The sequence below is a fragment of the Exophiala spinifera genome (genome assembly GCF_000836115.1).
Source record: "Exophiala spinifera strain CBS 89968 unplaced genomic scaffold supercont1.2, whole genome shotgun sequence".
NCBI classification, from domain to species: Eukaryota; Fungi; Ascomycota; class Eurotiomycetes; order Chaetothyriales; family Herpotrichiellaceae; genus Exophiala; species Exophiala spinifera.
The window spans coordinates 3,111,859-3,126,457 of NW_015622514.1; the positions used below are offsets into that span (position 1 = coordinate 3,111,859).

At 52.5% G+C, this 14,599-nt stretch overlaps 7 protein-coding genes across 7 annotated transcripts; 6 read left to right on the forward strand and 1 right to left on the reverse strand.

Annotated features, from left to right (window-relative positions):
- Positions 1–138: 138 nt before the first annotated feature.
- Positions 139–2,126, forward strand: PV08_03426 (uncharacterized protein; the record flags this gene model as incomplete). The annotated part of the gene is made up of 3 exons (XM_016377780.1): positions 139–406; positions 458–1,129; positions 1,189–2,126. The coding sequence occupies 3 exons, from the start codon at positions 139–141 to the stop codon at positions 2,124–2,126; spliced, it is 1,878 nt and encodes a 625-aa protein (XP_016239350.1).
- A 1,839-nt stretch (positions 2,127–3,965) lies between these two features.
- PV08_03427 (uncharacterized protein) lies at positions 3,966–5,777 on the forward strand (the record flags this gene model as incomplete). Its single annotated transcript, XM_016377781.1, has 6 exons — positions 3,966–4,042; positions 4,111–4,858; positions 4,915–5,202; positions 5,260–5,379; positions 5,439–5,516; positions 5,574–5,777. 6 exons carry the CDS (start codon positions 3,966–3,968, stop codon positions 5,775–5,777), a joined length of 1,515 nt encoding a protein of 504 aa, XP_016239351.1.
- Positions 5,778–6,295: 518 nt separating this feature from the next.
- Positions 6,296–7,393, forward strand: PV08_03428 (uncharacterized protein; the record flags this gene model as incomplete). The annotated part of the gene is made up of 2 exons (XM_016377782.1): positions 6,296–6,720; positions 6,844–7,393. The coding sequence occupies 2 exons, from the start codon at positions 6,296–6,298 to the stop codon at positions 7,391–7,393; spliced, it is 975 nt and encodes a 324-aa protein (XP_016239352.1).
- Positions 7,394–7,679: 286 nt separating this feature from the next.
- PV08_03429 (uncharacterized protein) lies at positions 7,680–9,191 on the reverse strand (the record flags this gene model as incomplete). Its single annotated transcript, XM_016377783.1, has 1 exon — positions 7,680–9,191. One exon carries the CDS (start codon positions 9,189–9,191, stop codon positions 7,680–7,682), a length of 1,512 nt encoding a protein of 503 aa, XP_016239353.1.
- Positions 9,192–9,999: 808 nt separating this feature from the next.
- PV08_03430 (uncharacterized protein) lies at positions 10,000–11,264 on the forward strand (the record flags this gene model as incomplete). The annotated part of the gene is made up of 5 exons (XM_016377784.1): positions 10,000–10,120; positions 10,180–10,409; positions 10,495–10,576; positions 10,633–10,682; positions 10,758–11,264. 5 exons carry the CDS (start codon positions 10,000–10,002, stop codon positions 11,262–11,264), a joined length of 990 nt encoding a protein of 329 aa, XP_016239354.1.
- Positions 11,265–11,821: 557 nt separating this feature from the next.
- On the forward strand, positions 11,822–12,434 carry PV08_03431 (uncharacterized protein; the record flags this gene model as incomplete). Its single annotated transcript, XM_016377785.1, has 2 exons — positions 11,822–11,833; positions 11,946–12,434. The coding sequence occupies 2 exons, from the start codon at positions 11,822–11,824 to the stop codon at positions 12,432–12,434; spliced, it is 501 nt and encodes a 166-aa protein (XP_016239355.1).
- Positions 12,435–13,012: 578 nt separating this feature from the next.
- PV08_03432 (uncharacterized protein) lies at positions 13,013–14,402 on the forward strand (the record flags this gene model as incomplete). The annotated part of the gene is made up of 3 exons (XM_016377786.1): positions 13,013–13,120; positions 13,277–13,803; positions 14,036–14,402. 3 exons carry the CDS (start codon positions 13,013–13,015, stop codon positions 14,400–14,402), a joined length of 1,002 nt encoding a protein of 333 aa, XP_016239356.1.
- Positions 14,403–14,599: the final 197 nt, after the last annotated feature.

Consider the following 14,599-nt stretch of genomic DNA (forward strand, 5'->3'; position numbering starts at 1 on the left):
AATTGTCACTGATACAAAAGGTGAGTTTGACAATTCCCACCTTTCCTCCCTCTCCCTCCCCTGTGAACACCCGCACCGAGACAGCACATTCCCAGCCCTGCGTGAACCCGGCCACAGAACTCTCGTACAGTGCTATAAATGGCCGAAAAGCAGGACGAAAACCAGCATCAGGCTCCTCGGCCGCTCTCGCTCCGCAGATTACTCCTCGACCAAGCGCGTGTCACTGACGACGTTCTTCAACATCAATATGAAGGGTCAGGGACGACAGACGACCCTTATATTGTGAGCTACATCCCGCAAGATGCGGGTAATCCCTTTACCTGGGACATATCTTTCAGATGGTTTATTACTGTAGTTGTGGCCATTGAGTGCTTAGTTACTGCTTTTGCGTCGAGTGCTTATAGTGGTAAGCCGCGAGCCCTCACGCTACTAAATACACGTGTCTGACGGTTGATAGGTGCCATGCGAGAGCTTGAGGCTGATCTACATTCAAGCCCCGAGCTTTTAACCGCTGGTATCTCACTGTTTGTCTTGGGTTTCGCGACCGGTCCTCTCATTTGGGCGCCTCTGAGTGAGATCTATGGGCGGCAGATCATCTTTATCCTAAGCTTTGGCGCCTTCACAGCCTTCAATGCGGGCTGTGCCGGTGCGAATGATACTGCAACACTGCTTGTTCTACGGTTCTTTGCCGGTACTTTTGGCTCCTCCCCGTTAACAAATGGTGGAGGAGTTCTCGCCGACATCTTCCCTGCATCCCAAAGAGGTCTGGCTATGAATCTGTTTGCTCTCGCGCCGTCCTTTGGACCTTGTGCGTCTCCATGGATTGCCGGGTTTCTCGGGGAAACAGAAGGTTGGCGATGGGTGATGGGTCTCCTTGCCATATTCAGTGGCGTCGTATGGATCGTTGCATCGTTGCTCGTACCAGAAACATATGCACCGGTTATATTGCGAAGACGAGTTGCGGTATTGAGAGAGAAGACCGGAAAGGAGTACATCCTGCAAGCCGACAAGGAAAAAGGACCCCCTTCTCTGAAAACGGCCCTAACCACTGCCCTGGTGAGACCTTGGATCCTTCTTTTCCTGGAACCCATTGTTCTGTTGTTGTCAATATATATGGCCATTATCTATGGTGAGCTTCACTTCGTCGACTTCGTCGACTTTGTATACTCCCGTACTCACTCCTTACAGGGACCCTTTATCTCCTTTTCGGTGCTTACCCCATTGTTTTTCAAGAGGTTCGCGGCTGGTCGGAAGGCATCGGCGGCCTCCCTTTCCTGGGTGTCGCAGGTGGCATGATTCTTGGGATATCTTTCGGGGCTTACTCAAACAGGTGGTATACTGCAGCGGCCGAAAGAAACGGTGGAGTCGCACCTCCCGAAGCTCGCCTGCAGCCTACCTTGTATGGCTCTTTTGCAGTCCCCCTAGGAATGTTTTGGTTTGCCTGGACAAATTACCCTTCCATCCATTGGATCTCGCCAGTCCTTGCCGGAGCACCGTTTGGGTTTGGTATGATGCTTTGCTTTTTGGGCATCATGAACTACCTTGTCGATGCTTACACCATCTTTGCTGCTTCGGCACTTGCAGCCAATACCGTCTTGAGATCACTATTCGGTGCTGCTTTTCCTCTTTTCACCAGTTATATGATGCACAATCTGGGTACGCATTGGGGTTCGTCGATCCCGGGCTTTCTCGCCCTCGCATGCGTGCCTTTTCCATTCATTTTCTACAAATACGGGCATCGAATCCGAGCAAGATGTACCTATGCGGCACAAGCAGAAGCTGTGATGAACGAACTGCGTGCCAAAGCCAAACAAGCCTCTGAAGCTCAACGAGCCGAGCAGGAAGAGAAAGAACTCAGGGTATCGGCCGCTAATTCAGTGACAAGTAGTTCAGAGACTGCAGGTCATGATGGTCGAGCTTTCGAACCGTTGAAGATCACCAGATCGAGACAAACAGACACTGCGACAAGAGAAAGCTTTACCCGCATCCGATCGAGAGCAGAATCTGTTGCCGAAGCAGCCAATTATGACACCAACCCCTACGATATCGATCGTGTCTATACATCAAACTCCTTGGCCGGTGTGGATCTCCACAGAACAAGAACGCAGCCATCAACTGAGGATTGAAGCTCGAAGACATTGTTCATAATTTTTGTTTGTATGGGAATCTCGGATGTACAATACTCCCAATAGATTCTTTTGGCGTACCAGCGCCCAATTCTTGGATAGACTTTGGTCACGGCGTACTTTTGGAGGGTTCAGGAGTGGATCATATGAAGCGCTTGGCACCACGTGACAGTACGTGACAATAATAGCATACTATTTACTCCGTACTAAATATCATATCATAGACGCAGCGAGGAACACTTTAGCAGACTTCACAGTAGGAGGGCGAGAAGAGACGAGGAGGAGTCGCAAGCTGGTGGTCTACAATTCTAGCCTTAAAAGCGGCACCGCCTTTCTCATAAAGTTCGGCTGATGCTTCTGCCGCTAAACTGCTGTCCTACAGTATTTGTGGCCACTTCATTCTAGTAGTCGTACCAGATACCCTTGAAAGCGGACATCCGCTGACTCCGACATTTTCAGATGTGTTCCTCGTAGCGTGACCCTCAGGGATCACTCTGACCACTGACGACCACACAGCCGGATCTCAATATCGTTGATCCTCTGGTCCACGCATCAACATCGTCTTGAACATTGCCGCCAGCAGCCGCAGGAAACAATGTAGTAGTCGGCTCTACCGAAGCTACCCTGTCCACGCCTCCAGAAGATAGAGTTGAACGGCAGATGCTGAATTATTGTTTCCGGTGGATACGTCCACGACATCCATTCTTTAGCTGGGCCAAACTATAGCAGTTGCACACACAGCAATATGAGACGACAACAATATCATCAGAAACACTGACAGCCACTCAGAGCTTTGAAATTTTCAAGCTCAACGTGATTTATGCTATTGGTGGCACCTTCATGCAGATAGTTGACGAAGGGGGCAGAAGACACGCATCGAGCAGTTTCTTTCTGCTACTCTTCAATCTGTGAGTTTCCTACATCAGCAGACACGGCAACTACTAATGCTGCAGATGATTCAAAGCCTCACTGTGCTGGGTCTATACAGCCTCAAGGCGAGGTCAACCACTGGTATCAGACAGACGGCTGGTCGTCTTAGCCCTGCAGGGATGTGTCTATTTCGGCCCGCATCGACAATGCCCTCCCCAGACCGACGGCACGAGATGTCTTTTCTGGAGCGTTTGTCTCCTTGAGCGCTTCCTAGCTCGGTCTCCATGTCGGCCACTTAGCCTGGCCGAGCATGACATCGATACGTGAGTGCTAGAGCCAGAAGATGGGCACATGGGACCAACTGCACCAAGAAACAGAAGCCCAAACGGACCTCGATGTGAGAAACAATCAGAACGACTCTATTCACCCAACCACCTGAATCATCGAGCCACTCAACGTAGGTGATCATCCCGTGTGATCTTATCTAATCTATATCGAGCGCCTAAAGTCTCGTGTGTATTTGGAGGAGGTTTGCGGCGCCGGTGCCAACCTTGAGCAGTTTCCAGCTGTCCGCGTTCTGCCACTGCTCATAGAACTCGGTACCTAGTAGAGTGGGTTGTCTTTTAGTCTACCGGCGTCTGCTCGTAGCTACTTATGCCCGGCTAATTGAGACATGAATCCTGATGTGCCGAAGCCTTATAGCCTTCTTCCTCCCTGAAAGCCGAATTGGTTCAGCAACGTCGCAGAGCCTTACTAGACTCAGAGATGATCAACGTGCAACTCCACACCTGATCAGTGATCCACCCGCAAAATCACCATCAGCACGAGCAATGAAGCAGGTACAAATACTCTGGGTTGAACCCCGCGTTTCGGTCGGTATACTCCAGGTTTACGATTCCAGCGGTAGAATTCGTGTTCTGAGACTACGGCCAGGTGCAATTTCGGGCGGACTTTTCTTCAAAACTCACCATGACGAGAGACTGGTTCAAAGCAGGTCGGCCTACCCAGCTGGCCATTACCTATACATGTCTGTCGGCATTTGTACTGTACGTCTGAGTCCAAGGCCAGGCCTATCCTCATTGTCATCAAGCAACCAGCTGACCGGTGCGTGCAGGTTTGGTTGGGATCAGGGTGTCTTTGGCGGCTTGATCACGAACCCGGATTTCCTTGACATTTTCCATCATCCTGGTCCCGGATTCCTCGGCATTATCGTTTCCATTTACAATGTAGGTTGCTTTCTCGGGTGTGCCATCAACTTCTTCATCGGCGCTCGATTCGGTCGCCGGCATGCGATCTGGGCAGCAATGTTTTTCATAGCTCTTGGAGCAGTCATTCAGGATTCCGCCTATTCGGTACCTCAACTGATGGTTGGGCGGATCATCACCGGGTTTGGGGTTGGCATCGACACATCAACAGTCCCGATGTATCAGTCAGAGCTGTGCAAAAGAGAACATCGAGGCCGGCTCGTCACTTCGGAAGTGCTCTTTACTGCCGTCGGGGTGTCGATAGCCTATTTCTTCGACTATGGAATGAGTTTCACCAATGGACCAATTGCGTGGCGACTGCCAATTGCTCTTCAGATCCCTATGGCTGCCAGTGTTGCTCTATTGGTGGTGGGCCTCCCAGAAACGCCCCGATGGCTGATTCAACAAGGTCGGACTGAAGAAGGCGTGGCTGTTCTGTGCAAAGTCTGGAACACAGTACCAGAGGATCCCGTGGTTGAAACTGAGAAGCAGGACATTCTTAGAGCCATTGAGTTGGAGGAGGCAGAGCCTTTCAAATGGGTTCGCATTTTCAAACCAGATCCCGTCCAGACTGGATGGCGCGTGTTTCTCGCCTGCTTGGTGTTGTTTATGAACCAGGTCGGTCTTCGGATACAGTTATGTGGCAACCGTGACAATACTAATCAGACACACAGTGGGCGGGGATCAACGTCATTGTCTTCTATTCAGCGACTGTGCTCGAGGTCAATGTCGGACTCAATCGTAATACCGCCATTGTTGTTGGTGGCTGTCTCAATCTAGCATTTGCGGTCGGATCACTGGTCCCCGCTCTCGGAGCTGATCGTCTCGGGCGAAAGAAGCCTATGATGTTTGGCGCAATCGGAATGGGTCTTTCTATGATGGCCGTAGCCATCCTGCTCTCCTACGGTGGGACGGACAAAGGAAAGGCAACGGCCAACGTTTCTATTGCGTTTTTCCTCACTGTGAGTCAATATATCCCAGGCTGAAGCATGCTCGTCGGACTAATCGCTGCTTGGCAGTACATGCTCTCATTCGGGGCCAGCTTGAACGCTATACCTTGGTGTTACAGTACCGAGATCCTCCCACTGCGCCTCCGCGCTCAAGGAACCGCATTGGCTGTCTTCAACAACTGGATTTGGGTGTGTCTATCCCCATCAGAGACTTCGTGCTTTCCAAAAGCCATACTAATCTGGTCAAGGTTTTCGTGATTGTCCAAATCACGCCGACTCTGGTTCACAACATCACTTGGAAGACTTACCTCGTCTTCATGGCATTTGTAAGTCTTGTCCTTATTCAAAGAGCCTTGGGCCCAACGGCTGACGACGAGTACAAGAACTTCGCGTTCGTGCCCATGATCTACTTTTGGTTTCCTGAAACCAAGGGCCTGGGGCTGGAAGAAATTGACTACATCTTCTTGAAGTCCGATCGCCTTCCCCAGGATCAACGAGAGCAGGTTAGGGCACAGTCGGTGACCGCTGAAGCAAACGGCAAACCTCGTTCAAATGAGATCGAAACTCGAGAGAAGACAAGTTTCTGAAGCTATTGAGGCATCGACTAGTCGGTGAAGTAGAAAGAGAGATGACAAGGCAAGATGTGCAAGTTGGGAGCTGTCGTGATATCCGGCCGCGTGTCTCGTACCTGAGGTGCCGGGATCACTGAATCCCCGCTTGGCTGCACAGTTCGATAGACAGTCATAGTTGCCAGTGCGGAGAACACGAAGTCATCTGCATCAGCCGGTAGGCTTCGGGTTCAAGGCCGATGGCTGGGATGTAACTTTCAAGCTGCAGGCTGGGCCCCTTTTGATCCGTTGCACGTCGGCTATAGCGGACAACATGCCTTAGGGGTTAGGTTTTCCGCAGATGTCCCAGCTTTCGGGTTTCGAGAGTTCACAGTGAAGTAGCCGGGGTTCTTACAACTCCAACGCTGTTCTGAAAACGTTTCAAGAATTGTCTTGTAAGGTTTATCGGTACCATTGATTTTTCCTCGAAATGTGATGCACTGGCCCTGATTATCCCAGTCCAAACGTCTCATTTCTTCCTATACTTCGGAGACACCATGACGGCTTCCGGTATGACCGTGCAAGACAAACCTGCAACCGATGCCTACCTACACTGCGACGTGACCAGTCTCTTCAGTCTTAAGGATCGCGTGGTAGTCATCACCGGTGGTGCGAGGGGCATTGGCTTGACATTGGCATTTGCAGTAGCTGAGGCCGGCGGTCTAGTCGCATTGGTTGATGCGTCGCCAGCACCACATGAGCATTTTGAGATCCTCAAGCAGAGAGCGGCCAAAGTCGGATATTACCAGTCAGTCTTCCACACCTGTTCTCACCTGGGCCACACGTCAGAAACGCCAAGGGGCAAGGATGACGATACTGATATACTTGTGTCTTGTTTCTCCAGATCGGATGTCACCGACTACGAACGTCTGAAGAATACCTTCGACGCGATCGTCCAAGACTATCAGCGTATCGATGGAATGTAAGCAGACCCTCCCGTTCTCCCCGCCCATCTCCTACCCAGTTTGAGAGCCGGCATACTCCGATGCTGTCCTTCTTTCATGACCACAAAATGAGGCGGCAAACTCACCCCTGGACTGAACAGTATCACCGCGGCCGGCATCTGTCCTGATCAGCCGTTCCTTGACCGTTCTCCGACAAGTGTCAAGCGGACATTCGAAATCAACGTCCTGGGCACCTACTACGCCGTTCAACTTGCGGTTCGGCAGATGGGCTCGCAACCACCCCTCGGCTCGAGCTCTCCGACCCCTTCGCACCCTCCGGCAGCCGGCTCCGTGGTGATGATCGCCAGTATCGCTGCTCACCAAGCCTCCAAGCTCCAGTACACGTCAGACTACTGTGCCTCCAAAGGGGCGGTCCTGGCACTGTGTCGCCAGCTCAGCGTCGAACTGGCCACCACGGGAATCCGCGTTAACTGCATATCCCCGGGCTATGTAATGACCGACATGACGCTAGACATCAGCGCGACGAGGCCCGGGCTGGCCGAGGTCTTCGTTTCGGAGCCGCCCATGAAGCGAATGGCTGACCGCACGGAACTCAAGGGTGCTGCTGTCTACTTGCTCAGTTCCGCTAGTAGCTATATGACGGGTGGTGAGCTTTTGATTACCGGTGGAATGCACGCTGGGAGGAACTGAACCCGGGCTTGGATGAAGATATCTACTGCACAGCCAGTTCTGAGGACTTCACTTGGTCGTTCTAAGGTGCCGAGCCGTACAGCGGATGCCAGATCGGACAGGGGCAGCATCCTACCTCTTGTTCTGCTGGTGGTGGAGGGAATGCAACCCTTAACCATTCTCTTGTGATGGGCAGATCAAAATCCTAGTGTGATTTTCTTAGACAGAGATCTATCTTTGGCTGACCTTGTGTATCACTGCCATGCCGGGCTTCCTCGGGGGCCACTGGTTGGATATTTCTGTTTACTCACACGCCCAAGTTCCCCAAAGTAATATTCTTCATAACCTGGAACTCAGCTAGGCCGTACATGCTGCCCTCCTTCCCCAAGCCGCTTTCTTTGATACCTCCAAACGGCGCCTCCGCGGCGCTGATTTTGCCGGTGTTGACGCCCACCATGCCGACTTCGAGGGCGAGTGCAACCTTCCACACCTTACGCAGATCGTTGGCAAAGAAGTAGCCAGCGAGACCAAACTCGGTGTCATTGGCCATGGCAATGACCTCGTCCACCGTGTCAAACATGATAACGGGCGCCAGTGGGCCGAATGTCTCGTCCTTGGCCACCAGCATCGACTGGGTGACGCCAGTCAGCAGTGCCGGTTCAATAAAATAGCCCTTGCCATTGGTACTGTTCTCCTCAGGCACCTGCCCACCAACGATCAGCTTGGCTCCCTTGCTGACGGCGTCGTCGATGTGTGCGCGGACTTTTGCCACCCCAGCCCGGTTGACGAGGGGCCCATGTGTGACTGAAGGATCCAGACCAGATCCAATTTTGAAGTTGCGCATGCGCTCCAGTAGCGCATCCACGAACCGGTCGTGGATTCCTCGCTGCACATAGATCCTGTTTGCGCAGACGCAAGTCTGGCCAGAGCAGCGGAACTTGCACACCAGAACACCATCAACGGCCTGAGTGAGGTCGGCGTCGTCAAAGACGATGTACGGTGCGTTTCCGCCCAGCTCCATGGACACCTTTTTCATCGTCCCGGCCGCAGCTTGCGTGATCAGTTTGCCGACTGGAGTGGAGCCAGTGAAGGAGACCTTCTTCACGATCGGGTTGGTGTAAAGCTCGGTGGTGGCAGACCGATCTCTTGTAGGCACCACCTGGATTACATTGGCCGGGATACCGGCTTGCTGCGCGAGGTAAGTCAATGCCAGGGTGCACAGAGGGGTTTCCGAGGGTGGCTTGATGACAACAGTGCAGCCTGCTGCGATGGCAGGTCCAAGTTTTCGCGTGATCATGGCGATGGGAAAGTTCCAAGGCGCGATAATCCCGCAGACACCAATGGGCTGGCGGACTACCAGATTGGTACTCTGAGCATGCTGAGAAGGTATCACGTCGCCATACGAGCGGATGGCTTCTTCTGCGAACCAACTGATGAATGAGGCGCCATACTCGACTTCCCCAGCTGCTTCTGGTAGGGTTTTGCCGTTCTCCATTGTCAGAATGACGGCGAGGTCGTCTGCATGGCGGCGGATCAAGGCTGCCCATTTATGCAACATCTTCGAGCGAGCATGTTCGCTTGTGACCCGGAATTCCTTGAAAGCTGCTTCAGCATGGTTGATTGCTGCTTTGAAATCTTCCGCGCCGAGATCAGCGATGTTGGCAATCACTTTGTCTGTCGCAGGGTCGTAGACAGGGAATGTTTTTGTTCCGTTGACCCATTGGCCTCCAATGAAGCCCTGCTCGCGGATGAGGGAGTGATGAGAAATAGCTTCTTTGATGCTCGCTGGGTGCGAGAATGGGGGTCTGTAGTCACCCATCGTGGATTTGCTGGGTTGCTGTTGCCCTCCGACGCAGATTTGAGGATGGACTATTCTTGTTCGTGTCACTCTAACAATCCAGTATTCTTTGTTATAACCTTACGGTCCCTCGGTTCACTCATCTCAGATTTCGGCATCCACAGTGAGCCGGGAACCTGCTCAAGTGGCTGCTAACTAGCCTCTATAGTTTGGCAGTGATATGCACCAATCCTACCTACCACTGTGGCCCCTTCCCCAATCCTGGCTTCTCGAGAGCGGTTGTCTCTGGGTCCAGTAGAGTCCCAATGACTACCTTTCAAGAGAGCCGGAGCAATGAAGCTAAGGGAAGTGGATCCGGGCCAAAAGCCAAATTTGGATAGAATCCCCTTTGGACGGTAATACAGTGGCCAACTTCAGCGGTGTCCTATACAACAGCCCGCCTACAAGTATATGGATACCGGAGGCACCGCCGTGCGATGAAGGTCCTGCCAGGACAAATTAGGTGCACATGCCGGGATTTGTTGCTGTCGTACAAAGGTGAAGTGCGCTGGCGGAATTCCTTTTCCGTACTCATTGACTGTCTTGGAGTATCTCAAGCCGAGCCACTATGGCAAGTTTTCCTCGGCTATGTGACCTCTCGAGAGGGGAAGCTACAGAAGCTCGAGGGCAACAGGTCGAATACTCGATAGCGACTTTTGAAACCTTGACCAGCCGGGAATACGGGGGATTCCACGGATCACTTAGATTTGTTGTTCTTTGACGACTACCCCTGTCAATAAACTACGACCAACTGGTTGGAATTGTCGGGGGGGTACTATCAGTGAAAACCATGGCTTCGGAACCACAATACACATTTCCTGTGTTTGAAGGTTTGCCAGCTGTTACTGGCACTCCACAAGGATGTGTTTGGGGCATGTACGACAGAGATGGCAAGAAAGACGAAGTCGGCGGTGAGCAGATTGGGTACTCGAACCAAGAAGCACGGGAGAGCAAACTGACGAGACGATAGCGATTAATTTGCTGACGCCGGCGGTTGTCCGTGCTGCGAGCCTCGAGATCAGGACTGGTCGCCATGTTCAACTGGATTGGGCTTTGGAAAATCTAGAGTTCCCAGGCTTCCACCGGAAACCATTTGAGCAGAAAGTCATTGATCTCTCCAAAAGTCTGGGGGCCTACGGATTTGACGACGAGATCCACATAAACACGCAGAGCGGCTCGCAATGGGACAGCCTGAAGCATGTACGTATTTGACGGACGGACGGGCAAAGGGTTCGGACGATCTGTCGGTCTGGAGCATGATGAACTTGCTGATGTCTACTTCCAGCACGCGTATCAACCCGGAAAAGTCTTCTACAATGGGTTGACTTTTGAGGATGCTCTTACGTCCAACACCAACGGCATTCACAGTGAGTCCCAGATCGCTGGTGAGCTTCAAATAACGGCGCTCTGATCATCGGTATAGACTGGTGCGAACGTGGCGGCATCGTCGGGCGTGGCATCCTCATCGACATGGTTGGTTAATCTTCAATCTGCTCCCGCAGCCCATCTCACTTGTCGTTCTGAACACCTGATTCGTCATCCGCGCAGGTTCGATTTTACGAAAAGCGAGATGGCAAAGCCCCAAATGCATGGGAACGATTTGAAATCCCCGTGGCAGATCTAAAGGCCGCTTTGGCAGACCAGGGGACGACACCAAAACAGGGAGATTTGCTCATGGTTCGATCAGGGTATGTTCGCCAGCACAATGGCGCTTCCACGGAGGAACGCAAGCTGGGGACCTTTGGCACTGACAAGAAAGCCATCGGGGTGGCCAACAACGAAGAGATGGTCAAGTGGTTGTATAGCCAGCACTTTTCCGCCCACATTGGAGACACGGTCGCATTCGAGGCCTGGCCACCACCACACCTGGGCCAATGGATCATCCACGAATGGTCCCTGGTCTGGTGGGGAGCCCCCATTGGCGAGCTTTGGAATCTCGAGGGCCTGGCTGCCGAGTGCGAGAGGCAGCAACGTTGGACGTTCTTCGTGACCAGTGCACCCTTGCACGTCAAAGGTGGTGTTGGAAGTCCGCCAGGAGCGATAGCTATATTTTAGCGAAGTATAACTACAACTGCACAGACTTCAAACTGTCAATATCTCTTCTGATGCTGTTCAAAGACAATATTTCCCCTGCCCATGGCACACCGAGGCTCTGTGAGGCGTTAGCAAAGCTGATCCACGAGGCTGGGCCCCTGTTTTTCCTTGTTCGGTCCTACATATCTACCATGCTTAGTGTTCGGCACATTCACGGACCATGTGCGCGAAAGCGCTTGACTGCCTGACCTATTGGGGAAACCCGAACGAAGCCGAAGCTCGGGGAAGAAAATTGGATCCGGGAACTGGCAGGTCATCATACTCCTGTTACCCGGTGTGGTTCAATGGAATGTTAGGGTCATATAGCCGGTGTCTGATAGAAGCCCGCATTTTCAAAGTCTACGTGCACTCTAACTAGCTGGTCCCCTGGAGGATCAAGGATCTATGGATATTTAAGAGTTCAAGCGTTAGTGCACAGCCACAGCAGAGAGCAGAGAGCAGCACCGGTATACTGTGTACCTAGGACAGCCGCCACCCACAGAGAGAGTCCGCCACTCGTCTCTAAGTTAGAACCCAAAATGTCAGAAGCCGTAAGTCGAGTCCCCTGGCCGAGATAAGGGCCCGTAAGGCTCGAAACTGCTCTCCCGAGCAAAGTGGTCAAACTCATCGATCTAACGAGCCTCTCAACATTTTTTTCTCTAGAAGACTTGGAATCGCCCGCTCAACCATGTGGCAGTATCAGTGCCGGATGTCCAGGCCGTGGTAGACTGGTACAGCACCCACCTTGGGTTCCGACTTCTCGGCAAGATCGCGCACATCAAACGGTCGACGGACCCGGACGCGGCCATCTTTGGCATCTACCCGTCAAACCTCAACGAAGTGAAGCTGGCGTACATGTCGACCGGGAATGGCGTCGGGTTTGAGGTGTTCGAGTTTGTGGACCCCAAGCCGGTCGCTGCGGAGCGCGAATTCCAGTACGAGCGCGCCGGCTTCTTTCATGTCTGTGTCACCGATCCCGACCCGGACGCCCTGGCGGACAGGGTCGTAGGAGCCGGTGGTAAGAAGGTTGGCCAGACCGTCGACCCCGGTAACGTTGGCGTCAAGTGTCTTTACTTGGCCGATCCGTGGGGAAATATCGTCGAGGTCTTGTCGGTCAGCTTCGAGTGGCTGGCGTGCAGAACGGCCTTTTAGTACATACTGTGTGTAGATTCTGGAAGGATGATTCGATTGATTCGGCATAAGTCTGATCATTGGGGCAGGATTCGAGTAAAACCTTTTCTTGGTCTAGGTTTGAACGTATACCTTACTCTGTTGATCATGTCCTCGCGGAGAATAAAGGTGGTGGTGTGTCCAACAGGTCCTCCATCTATAGCCGAGGCCAGCCAGCCCAAACTCCGACGGTCCATTGCTCCCACTCGCTCTTGGTATCATATAAGATTACTCAGTATCACACGGTCTCAGTTAAGCACCTTTACTTCCCTTCTCCTTTGTGGGAGAGGCGACGTTCTTAGAAAATTGTATCGGGGTTCTTTCTTCACTGCAAAAGAAAGCCTGGCTGTGTTTGTCCATTCAGTGGGAAAGGGAGGTTCTAGTTTGAAAACTTCATCGCTACGAGAAAGCGTAGTGGAAGCCAAAGGGAAAAAAATGCTACAACAAAATGGAGAGGTTCCTTTGCCCCTCGATCGCCCGGTATGCAAGAAGACTGTCACGTTGAACAACGGTATATATTGACTCTTTCCTTCCTGTCTCTTTTCGGTCCACGAACGCACATGTCTGGTGCTGAGACTTTGAGCAAGAAAATGCCTTTTGCTGACCCCGAGGGCCTGTCTTCGTCGCAGGAATGGAATGTCCCTTGGTTGGCTTGGGCACATGGCAGGGTAAGCACAAGTCGACTACATTCTCCTCCCGCGAATCTGGCGGCTGCTGTATATTCGTTCATTCATTCATTCATTCATTCACACACATGATGGTCTGACTTGAGACCCCTTTTCGGCCCGCCGTATCCAGGCCAATACGGCACCTTGGCCGCACAGCAACTCGAGGACAGCATCATCCACGCCTTGCACCACGGGTACCGGCTGATTGACACGGCGCAATACTACGGCGTGGAAAAGGTCGTGGGCTCTGCGATTCGCAAGTCCGGGGTGGCCCGGTCGTCGATCATCGTCATCACCAAGTTCTGGTCGCATTGGCACCACGATCCGGCTGCGGCGCTGCGCCAGTCCCTGGCCGACCTCGACATTGACTACATCGACATCTTCATGATGCACTGGCCGAACCTCATGCTGAAGGAGGGCGTTCCGGAGCCGTGGGGTGCGAAGCCCGACTTTATCGACACGTGGACTGCGATGGAGGACCTGCTCTTGGACGAGTCGCTGGGCCTGAAAGACAAGGTCAGGGGCCTGGGAGTCAGCAATTTCACTCGAAAGCTCCTCGAGCCCTTGCTGGAGCGGTGCAGGCTCAAGCCACTGGTCAACGAGGTCGAGTTGCAAGCCATGAATCCGAATCTAAAGCTTGTGCCGTGGTGTCAGAAGACCGGAATCCAGGTCATTAGCTGGAGGTGAGTTCTTTCACCGGCTGGGGCGAAAGATAAAATGTTCCTTGTTTTCGGCCAGCAAGGGGATGGACAGCTCGTCCCACAGCAGCAGTGGTTAAGTTTGTTTGTCAGCATGCTGGATAGACACTGCCAAAGTGGTCAATTTTCCCCACCTGACTCTCCCTTTGCTATTTCGCCCTGTTCAACCACGAAGAATGGAAAAGAGACTGACCAAGAGTTCCACCTTGCTTTACAGCACCCTAGGATCCGAACGAATCAATGAACGGAACCAGATTCTAACCCATCCACTCTTTACAGACATTGCCTCCAAGCACGCCTGCTCTGTTGGTGTCGTCTCCCTTTCCTGGGCAGTGCAGCGGGGTGTAATTGTCATTCCAAAGTCGTCATCACTGAAACGCATCGAGGATAACATCAAACTGGTTGAGCTAACCAAGGAAGAAATGGAGGAGCTCAACAACGCAGAGAAGAGGGTCGGCCGCATGAGGCTAAGTGATACGATCCCGGGGATCCAATATAAGATGCCGGACGGGCGGGAAACCATTCTAGGGTGGACGAAAGCAGAATTTGGGTGGGAAGATGAGAAGGGCGAGTGGTTGTGCTGAGCCGAAGAAGAAAATCATGGAGTTGAAGTTTATGGCTGTTTGGGGAGGACGTAGAGGAAACAGGGGAACGGGGAGAGAGAGGAGCACCATGGTGCCTCCAGACCTGAAGGTTCGCTATGTGTTTTGAATTGCTGGACGTTCACGCTTATGGATGCTAAGTAGGAAGAGCTCTCGGGATACGTTTCATGCCGGTTATT